The 11,014-nt window shown below is 38.2% G+C and overlaps 1 protein-coding gene across 5 annotated transcripts in view; it reads right to left on the bottom strand.

The window, feature by feature from the left end:
* LOC107661072 (zinc finger protein 652-like) overlaps nt 1–11,014 on the bottom strand; it is a 22,290-nt gene that overhangs the window by 4,779 nt on the left and 6,497 nt on the right. For 4 of the 5 annotated variants that reach the window (XM_016450534.1, XM_016450518.1, XM_016450526.1 and 1 more), the window contains exons 2-5: nt 8,339–8,575; nt 4,553–5,760; nt 1,618–1,765; nt 1,304–1,419 (exon numbers count right to left, since the gene is read on the bottom strand). In XM_016450534.1, the coding sequence (XP_016306020.1) occupies nt 1,304–1,419; nt 1,618–1,765; nt 4,553–5,563 (1,275 nt within the window). In that variant the 5' untranslated portion in view covers nt 5,564–5,760; nt 8,339–8,575. Of the gene's footprint in view, nt 1–1,303; nt 1,420–1,617; nt 1,766–4,552; nt 5,761–8,338; nt 8,576–8,819; nt 8,890–11,014 lie in introns of those variants that run through there. The other variant, XM_016450542.1, reaches the window with a different exon arrangement.

Below are 11,014 nucleotides of genomic sequence, written 5' to 3'. Positions count from 1 at the left end.
AATAATGTTCTTTTTAGCAACATCATATGACCCCTTTAAACAACAACGTATCATTGTTTGAAGAAAAATTTTTTTTTTAAACTAAAGCACATAGAATTAGTGAAAACAGTTAAATTGATGAGGTAAAAGAGTTTTTGTATTTTGACAAAAATATTCTTTAAATTTAGTCTATATTTTGTCACACCATACTCATTGTGAAGAAAATAACATTCATCTGGTTACAAAAATTATTTTTCTCCATTGATGACCTTAGCTGTGTATTTTGTGTATTTAATCAGCGAAACTACCACTGAAATAAATGGGAATGTTAACGGATAGTTTTCTATCCTAACACTGGTGAGGGCAGTGTCAAAAATACAGAGAAATTAGTGCCAAACGAGTCATTCATGCTGAAATAACTGATATCCCAAATGCTAAAAGGAAAAAGTGAGCTTAAAAAAAGAAATGCATTTTCTGTTGTGTATTTACACACAAGCACACAGAGGTTTGGTTACAGACTGACAAACAGCACTTTCAGAATAGCTCTAGTCTAATGGCAACACTGCTGACATAAATGAGCCAAAAGGCATCAGTAAACAAACGTAACAAACAAAATGCTATGAACAGTAATAAGCAAATCTTTATTCACTCCCTTATTCAAATATACAGAAATATAGTGTTGTTTGTGCATGTCAACATCCTGCCGTGGATGTGGCATTTTACAGCATTTGCCAAAAACAAATTAAAGCTGTAAATATGGGCCAGCTGGAAACGCACACATTTATGAATAAAATTATAATTTTAATATTATTTGCTTAATACTCTTTGACTTTTGGAATGTATTTTAGAAAACAGTCAAAGCCACAAATAAATGGGGGTTCAATTTGGGGAAACCATGGTGCCAACACGGGGATATAAATACTGTACCAAATGCAACAGCCTAGACGTGTGCCAGTTTAAGGAAAAGGAGGACTTTTCAGAGGAAGAAAAAGGGTTTATGTGGAGCAGTGGTTTGTAACAGGTTTTGGTTCAGGCCCCAGACTTTACACTGGACATCAAACAAGGATTCAACCTGTACCAACCTTGTAACCGGTATTATATCTTCCTTTACCTTGTGTAATCAGTTTTTTTTATTGATAATTTTGTAATTTATGGTTTCTAGGATAAGCATCTCACTTAATCAGTCTATGATCTGTATGTCTATTAACATTAACACATAACAAATGCATGATTTATGAATTTGCATTGTACTTTATGGATTTCCTTTCTTTTTGCGACATCAAACCAGACCACTTGCGTATTGTGTCATACAATGTGTTCATACCTCACAACGGAAGGGCTTCTCTCCTGAATGCTGCAGTGAATGCACTTTCAGTGACATGCTGCGCTTAAAAGACTTTCCACAGGTTTCACAGGTAAACGGCATGTCCTTTGTGTGAGCTAGAGACAAACAGAAGACCTGTTGTATTAGATATAAAAAATATTTACAAAAATGTGAGGGGTGTACTCACTTCTGTGAGATACTGTATGTTTCACATGCATTTTGTGTCTGTATAGACATTTAAAAAAATATATCTCGATATAAAGGGTTTACTCGCACAGTGCTGAAGTGTGTCTGTGCACGTTTACTGTACGTACCAACCATGTGCTTACGGACATGAGCCATGGTGTAGAATTTCTTCTCACAAATCTCACAGGCAAATTTCTTCTCGGCAAAGCCATGGACAATCTTAATATGCTCGTGGAGGGACCACAGCTTCTTAAAGGACTTACTACATGACACACACTGGGGCACAAAAAACATACACACTGTTATACAGTACAAGAATAACATATTTAGTGGTATATCAACTCTCAGACCCCTTTTCTGAGTCTCAATGGCCCTCGAAACATGAATGAAGTCTCCCTCTGCTGGTCAGGACTGATTTTAACATTCCTAACCTTTAATGTACTTCATATTTCAAATCAGATGTATGCTTCAGTTATCAATTTATTTGAGAATTATATCATTTGGCTGATATTGGACATTCAATTGCACGTTAGTTTAACCTGTTTTTACCTTTGCCATCACCAAACAAATACCTTTGCCACTGAAAACAGTAATAATTTAATAACACTGCTAAATGTAATCTTTAGCAAATTAATATAAAAATCATTTGAAAAATTAATATGCATCCTTCATACTGTACATTATTAAGTAGTAATGCCTAAATTCAATGCTTAATTTATGATTATTATTATTTTTTTTTATTTATTTTTTTTTTAATCTACACTTTCTGCATTTAGCAGACAATTTTATCCAAATCTACAAACAATAAAGGAACAATCTACTGCTTTGTTGGTATTTTACGTTACATAATTTAAATATTGGTCATTTATCAGCCATAACATGAAAACAATTATTGGCATAAGCAATAATTTTAATATCAGTGCATCTCTAATTACAATAATCATTATTGAAGTACAAAGTCATATACTTTTAATTTTACTTAAGCATTTAATATGGAAAAGAAAATGAAACCTTTTTAGCTGTAGTCAATGTTAATTTAAAGGGGTCATATGATGCTTTTTTAAAGATCATTATTTTGTGGCAGAGTCTTAACTTTGATAAAGAATATCTCTTTGGTTTTGAGACTTTAGTCTTTGCAACTTCAGGGATCTTATCTATTCACGAACAGCTTGTAACACTCCAAAGAGAAAGGAAAACTTGAAATCGCATCATATGACCCCTTTAATATTATATTTTGTGTCGCACATACACTAACATTCACATGTTTGGGGTTGGTAAGATTTTTTAATGCTTTTGAAAAAAAGAGTCTTATGCTCACCATGGCTTCATTTATTTGACCAAAAATACTATAAAAACATTAATACTGTGAAATATTATTACAATTTGAAAACAAAATTATTCTTGTGATGACAACACTGAAATTGCAGCCTTTCAAAAAAAAAACATGGCAGTAAATTTCAGAACTCAAAACTCTCATTAGTCTAAAAACAGCGTATATTGAAGGCAGTTTGCCAAACCCACAGCTTGTGGAATGTGCCACTCTATGATGTAATAGTGTGGATAAACCCCACCTCCACAGAGGAAGATCAATGCTTGCTTCTACATCACTGCTTTAGCCCCGCCCTCTGATTCACGCCTGAAGTGTTAACGAGAGAGGCAAACACAGGTCTACGCAGAAGGCAAACGATAACATTTATTTGATGGACTTTATTTTTAATGAAGTTCCAGACCGCAACAGTACGAATTTTTGTTCACTTTATTTTACGGTGGATTTGTTTACAAACAAGGCACAATTCGACAGGATTTTCAGAAAGACTGAAACTAAAAGATGATGCTGTGCCATGATCACTATTGCTTTGTTTCTTCTTACAGTTCATTTGATATGCATTTATGCAGTTATTTATGCAATTTTGACCTAAATCACAGCAGCGTCCATCTATGAGGAAAGTACACTGTCAAACACACAACTATTAGCCAATCATAGCAGTGGGCGTTTACTTCTGAGTCTACAATCCGCCACGTCTATTCAAATGGAGTGTTCAGATGAGGGGGTTAAAAACAGGACAGAATAGTGCTGGGCGGTATGACCAAAAATTTACATCACGGTATTTTTCTAAATTATACCGGTTTCACGGTACATGACGGTATTTTTTTTTTCATGCATGACCAGGTGTTAACCACATTTTCTACTAATTGAGAGAGGAAATACTGCAGTATATTGACTTAGAATGCCCTATTTTACTGTCATGGTGAGTGAATATTGTCAAAAAATACCACACTAAATAGTGACTAAACACAACCCCTTTTAATACATGTTAACCAGGAGTCACTATCATTTATAAATCGCGGCATCGTCTGATAAAATCAACATGCATCTACACTAAAGAGCGGCTATGCGGTTGTTTTGGCTATATTACTTTTTTGTCTCATGCTTATCCAAAAAAGTCGCTAGGTTTGTCAGTATGAATATTCTATGGAAAAAATCTGCTAAAAGGGTCTGAAAGTTGCTCAATCTAGTGCTAAACTCGTGTGTGTGAGAAGCGGGATCTGATGGCAGGGGGCGGTGGATATTTGTGGCGGTCAATGTGGATATTGTGGTCTGGAGTTCTTCTGTGTCATCACGTTCTATTAGTTCTACAGCTTCAGTTTCGGAACTTTCACGCTTAGTAACACATACAGCTGTTCCCTCACCACAGTGCAACAGTGAAAAGGGACCCCTTTCAAACAGTGTCGCGTTCTGAACGTTGTTTAAGTGACATACACCGGTATTGCGGTATTTTAAAAATTCATATCATAAAAAAAATAAACACCGGTATTCGGTATGAACCGGTATACCACCCAGCACTAGGACAGAAAATACCCTATAATCTCTAAATTATGTTTTTGATGTAAATATATTGATAACATTATAAGTGGACCTCAGGGAACAGTACAAAATAACAAAAAAAAGACAGTTTATGACCCCTTTAAATATGGCCTCTGCTTGGACTAATGTCTATTAACAATACTTGTACTTCACCAAGCATGTGGCTTTTCAATACAAGTTTGGGAAGATGCTCTCACCTGGATATTCTTCTCGCAGTCTGTCTGCTGGTGAAGAGCCAGTTCACTCTCCAGCACGAACTTCTTCCCGCACTTGTCGCAGATCTGCATGCGTCTGTGCGTCACATTCATGTGCTTCTCCAGGTACCAGCGGGTGTTGAACACACGTGGACATTTTTCACACGCTAGCGTCTCTTTCTCCTCACCCTCGGCCCCTCCTCCTCCTCCCGCGTTTGTTGCTCCTGAGGTGGAGGAGGCGGAGCTTTTGGGCTCCTTGGCAGGTCTACGCTTTTGGGGCGGGCCCTCTGCATTCTTTCTCCGCCCCCTGGTCATAACGCTGGCAGTCGCAGTGGTTACGCTCCCAGTTGATGAAGGGGCTACGCGGCGACTCTTTCGCCGTGGCGGAGCAGTGGCTCGACCCCTGTGCGTCCGTTGCGCTCTTGTTTGCCGACTGTGGTTTTCTTCTTCCTCATCATCTTGATCCTCCTCATCCAGATCCTCCTCAGCACTGTAGTCATCTTCCTCCTCCTCCTCCTCTTCTTCTTCCTCCTCCTCCTCCTCCTCACTATTGCTCTTGTCGTCTTCTGCGGTGTTTGCATTTGCTGCGTCGTCTCCTTTGGACACATGCAGGGTCTGGTTATTGAGGTTGACCTCTACAATGATCTGTCCTCGTTTGAATTCGTCCTCCGCCCCGGCTCCCTCTTCGGCTTCAGAATCTTCCGACGTCCCACAGTCTCCGCTCTTCGTCACAGCTGCTCCGGACCCCTCCCGGTAAAACGGTTGAGTCGGGGCAGGATGGGGATTTAGGTCTGAAGGCATCTGTGACTCGGGCACCGTAGCCATCATGTTGTCAATGACCACCGAGTACGGTTTGGCCACAGTTTCTCGCTTGTACAGCTTTGCTGACAGCTCGGCATCAGGGGCAAAGGTGTTGTGGAAGTACATTTGGGAGGGTTGAGTCATTTGCCCCTCCTCTTGGGACATCGCCTCCGGGCCGGACACCTCCTCCTTCAGTGTCTGGCAGGACTTCATCAGCACCCGATCGCTCGGCTAAATTGGAGTGTTTCCCTCTTTATGTTTGAGAACAACTACTGTTTCCTGTCAAGGACGATACAGGAGGCAATGTACCCCTCCTCTCGAATGAATGAGAGGAGGGCAAGAGAGTGTAAAGGAGGAGAGATGAAGAGAGACACCTTAGCCTAGCCCAAACCGAGCCTCCATTACTTTCACTAGGGCATGAAAGAGAAAGAAAAGGGTAAGAGAAAAGTGAGACAGGAAGACAAAGAAAATGAATAAGACAAATGTTTTAGAGCTGCATTATTAATTGAACTAAAACCAAAGTTGAGATATGGCTTAGTGTGATTCTCAAATTACAAAGGCTGTGATTTAACTGAATGAATAAATGCAATGCGTTTTTCTAGAGTGAAGCGCGGCACTGCATTCTTTTACACACGAGCAGCTCATGATCCGGTGATTTCAGTGTCTCAGAGTGGCTTGTTTCGAATCTTTGCATCTGCTCTGTGTTCGGTAGCTTATAAAGTGCATTAGAAAACACAATATACACTAATAATCTTTCCAAACTTGGAATGAAAAGAGCTTATAAAGCGGTTGCCGTCAACAAAAAAAATATAAGCTTTATTGTCTCCATACAGTTTTCCACCAAGATAAAAGCTTGCTGGTTTAACATGTAAAAATTAAGATATTATTGTAATTTTACAGTTGTACTGAAAAGAATTAGACATTTTCTTAACTCTTTTTCTCTCTCGGAATTTTCCAGGTTTCCGCGTTACACGCTAGGGGGCGATATTACACATCTCCTGAATGAGTCTAGAAAGTGCCGATCAAAAACACAGACCAGGAAGACGCAGAAACGAGCGATCTCATATGTAAGCATAAGCATAAGAAAAATAATGCCATCATCAACACTAACCGCATATAAAAGCAATCTGCCTAATGTTAGAGTAAAATGTCGATCCAGGAAGTGGTAAAGGCCTGTGCAAGCTTTGTGAGTGCTGATGGAAGCCATCTACTGCATCTTTGCTTTGAAAATATTACTGAATATTGTCCAGATGTAGTATTTGGTAAAAATGTGATTCTCAGCTTTTTGCTCAAAATGTTGCTTTTCTAATGAAACCTACCTACATTCAAGGTCAAGGTCAAGGTCAGTTTATTTATATAGCACATTTAAAAACTAGTGTATGCCAAAGTGCTGTACATATACAAATAAAGTAAATATAGAGATTAAGAGAATAAAAAGAAATTACTCAAAAACACAATCAATACAAAACACATTAACATACACAAACATACATTTCATCCAAAAGCCAAGGAATACAGATAAGTCTTCAGGCGGGATTTAAAAACAGGAAGGGAAGGCGCAGATCTAATGTCCAGAGGTATGCTGTTCCATAGTCGAGGACCGGCTACAGAAAAAGCCTGATCCCCCTTAAATTTCGAACGAGAGCGAGGTATATGCAAGAAAAGTTTATCAGAGGATCTGAGAGAGTGAGAGGATTGCTGATAGCTGAGAAGTTCAGACAAGTATGATGGGGCTAGATCATTTAATGCTTTATACACAAATAATGAAAATTCAAGTGTTGATAAAAAAAAAACAATGCTTGAACCTAGAATAAAACAGATTTTTTTTGTTTGAAAGTAGAGGGTTTGATCTTTATTTTGATGTACGGCATGTTCAGATATTCATACAACAAAATATTCTGGGGGCCAAGAAATTTTAGTGAAAATCAGTAAAAACGCTGGCGGTGGCTGGCAACTTTTTTCAAAAACGCTGGCGGGAAAAGAGTTAATATAGAACGGTGATTAAACTGAACAGTTTTAATGCACAATTGGCCTTGTTACACACACACACATTCAGTGGTGTTCAGTACAGTCACGTTGTACATCTGTTATTAAAGAACCTTGGAAAAGTTTACAGTGCCCCTATTATGGGTAATGAAAGGGAGTTAAAGGGATAGTTCACCCAAAAATGAAAATTTTGTCATTAATTACTCTCCCTCAAGTAATTAAAAAAAACAAACAAACAAAAAAGAAAACAAAGAAAACAAAAACAATTATTTTATTCACAATTTCTTCTCTTCTGTGTCAGTGTTTGACACGCGTTCACTACAATACCATGACACATGCGTGTGCATTCCTCTGCTTGCAAACAAGACGCAGCACATCCGGTTTCTACATCAGAACGCCGGCTCCTGCATCAGCAGCACCACACGCATGCGTGGTTCTCTCGTGAACGTGTGCCGTAGACTGACAGGGAAGAGAAAAAATTGTTGAATAAAGTTGTTATTTTTGTTTTCTGTGTGCACAAAAAGCTTCAAAAGAATTCAAAAAAATTCAAAAAAATTACGGTTGAACCACTGATGTAACATGGACTATTTTAACAATGTCCTTACTACCTTTCTGGGCCTTGAACGTGATAGTTGCTGTCGATGGAGCATCAGAAAGCTCCCGGATTTCATCAAAAATATCCTAATTTGTGTTCTGAAGATGAATGAAGGTCTTACAGGTTTGGAACGACATGAGGGCGAGCAATTAATGACAGAATTTCCATTTTTGGATGATTTATCCCTTTAAATACTATAAATCTGAAATACTATTTGTATTTGTTTTGTTTAATATTTTAATTTAATACAAAATAACACTGATAAGAACAAAATAATAAGTATTATTGTTATTATAATTTTTTAATGGTCACACTGATATATTACATTTTTTGTCTACAAATTGAACAGCCTTAAAAACAAGCATGGCAAACCTTTCCACAACTTATGTAGTCTTAAAACTACTCACATCCAAATGAAACTCGTCTTGGCTTTAGATCCAAACTTCAGTCTCTCAACAGCATCTCGGTTTCAACTTGGAAAGACAATAGCGGCACCTCATCTGCAAATCTCTGCTGATTCAGACACAAAAGCCGCCTCCTCTCTGTCAGTGATGTGACGGCGTCTCCGTGCCGTTAAACTCAGCGCTTAGATCTCGTAGTCATTACCAGCTGCTCCGAATCAGCACCCTGCAGCCAGATGTTACCTGAAAGAGAGCAAGAAACAATGTGAAAGGTTGCGAAAGGAATGAAAGAAAATTGAAAGCAATTATATCAGGTGTCACCCAAGACATCACATTTAATTCAGTACATCAAAGCAGGTAAATGAACCACAACTACCATTGAAACAAGAGCAGTGTGTCATCAAACACAGATATTCAAGAATGAGTACAACAGCGCTCCGTACCTCAACAACACCTCTGAAATTATAGTCAGTGCAATGACTGTTACCTGGTAAAACCTTCTGGACTTCAAATCAGGTGCCATACATCCTTTATATGCATGTGTGTGTGTGAGAAAGAAGCAAGCAAGTGAATAAGAGAGGGAAAAAGAAAGAGAAACGAAACTGCAGCCTGGTTAAGGTGTAGACATCTAGAATCTCACTACTAATCAGATACACACACCAAACCACAACCGTTTCGTTTTTCAGTGTAAGTGTGTGTGAGCAGCTCAAAATTAAACCACAAGAAGTTATGTACAGAAAACACACTCACACAATGGGGAAGAAAACCTCACATATTTTCATATTCTGTACATATATTTTTTTTAATATTGCCAAATAGCTACTGGACAGTCTCACACACTTCATTACTGCCACCTAGCATGTTAACAAGCAACTTGCCCCGTGCTGAAGTAGGTGGCTGGAGTGTTGCTTATTTGCCAAGTAGGCCTGTAGTGATTATTTAATCTGATCATGCATGTTTAACTGCGATTATTGTGCACTTTTAATTCCAGTCCCATATTCCAATCCAACAGTTTAACAAATATTGAAGCACAAATGAGCATTTTTATGCTTCTATTTCTAGTGCAGTAGTGCATAACAAGGGCACATGAAAGTGAATATTTTAGGACAGAAATGTTATTATTGCATAAAATAACATTATATTCCGCTTTAAAACAGATGCATTTTGCACCTCAATCAATAAGACTTTTCACTGCCTCTGAGACTGTAATTTCTAACATGTCATGGCTTTGATATGATGCAATATATTCTAAATGTCAATACCACTGATTGATTGAGCTATTTGTCTTTGATCTGTATGGCTTTCACTCAACAGAGAGACAGATTCAACTGAAAATTGAGACAGTTACACACTGATGAACCAAAACGAGACCACAAGTTTCAGTGTGAGTGATTTGAAACGGGTGTGGGGAGGGAGTGTGTGCGCTCAAGGAATGTTCTTCCCCAATCAATGGCTCCTTTATATGCCAATATGTGACAACAGACTAAGAAAACAAATATCAGAGTGACCCTGTTAATTCACCAAGATCAAAACACAAGACTCTACCTTACATGCTGAGTCATCACGATCAAAAACAACACCACCTAAACAAGTAAACGGCAGCCACAAACAGGAAAAAATAGCTGTTTTTGCATTGTACTCTTTAACGGCTTCGACCTTGACTTCCTGGCTCTCTGTGAACATCTCTGTTCTGTTCGAGTGTATGTGTGCCAGTCATTGTGTGCGTGAGTGAGCTGAACAAATATTTCTGTGAAACATATATGGCTCTTTCAGAACAATACTGCATTGTAAAGCACTGGCTGTGTACAACTTGCATTACATGATAAAATCTAAAGCCTTGTGACTACCAAGATAATTACCGTCTAGTCAGTTTGCTGCATGCTGCACCTGTGAAGAGACCAACAGCGTGACTCACATTAACCCACCTCTTTAAGCCATGGTGGGAGAATATACCTACACATTTTCAAAGAATTTCATTTGAGTCAACTATGGGGTTTATTTGTAAAATTTGCGACAACTATCTGAGAACTGCACAGATGCAGATGTCAAATTTTGTATTGAGAAAGCTACAGGCATTTTCATGTGTCACAAACCCTTTTGACTCATCAAGGTGTGTGTGAGCATCTAGAAAAGAAAACGAGTTAATTCTATCCCGTGGCAGCAGGAAAAGGTGTCTGACACAGCGTACGCATACATACAGTGAGCTATACTGTGAATGTATGCAATGCTTGAAAGGTCATGACTATCATGTGTCTGAGGGTGGGGAAGCATCGTTTGAATGATGAGAAGCGAAAAAAAGTAACAGTTAGGGCAGTTACAACAGAAATGTGAAGTCAGAAGAGAAAGGGCATAACGTTTAACGTATACAGTTCACCTTTGAGTCACCTTTAGGACAGATGAGCCTACTTTAGGACACATTAAAGTGATAGTTAATGCAATAAATTAAAATTCTGTCATCATTTAATCAACTTCATGTCATGCTAAACTTGTGTTAAAAATGTTTAATCTATTTTTATACATAAAATTAAAAACGTAATGTCAAATGTTGTTTTGGGCCCCATTGATTTTCATTGTACGGACGAAAAAAATAAAATAATAATTTTTTTATGGGTCACAGAAGCAGGGGTGGGCGATATGACCAAAATCTTATCATAATATGAGTAATTTTATTTCATGGAACCA

Source organism: Sinocyclocheilus anshuiensis, unplaced genomic scaffold (assembly GCF_001515605.1).
Source record: "Sinocyclocheilus anshuiensis isolate Anshui unplaced genomic scaffold, SAMN03320099.WGS_v1.1 scaffold2630, whole genome shotgun sequence".
Taxonomy (NCBI): domain Eukaryota; kingdom Metazoa; phylum Chordata; class Actinopteri; order Cypriniformes; family Cyprinidae; genus Sinocyclocheilus; species Sinocyclocheilus anshuiensis.
This window is presented reverse-complemented; position numbering and strand designations above follow the sequence as displayed.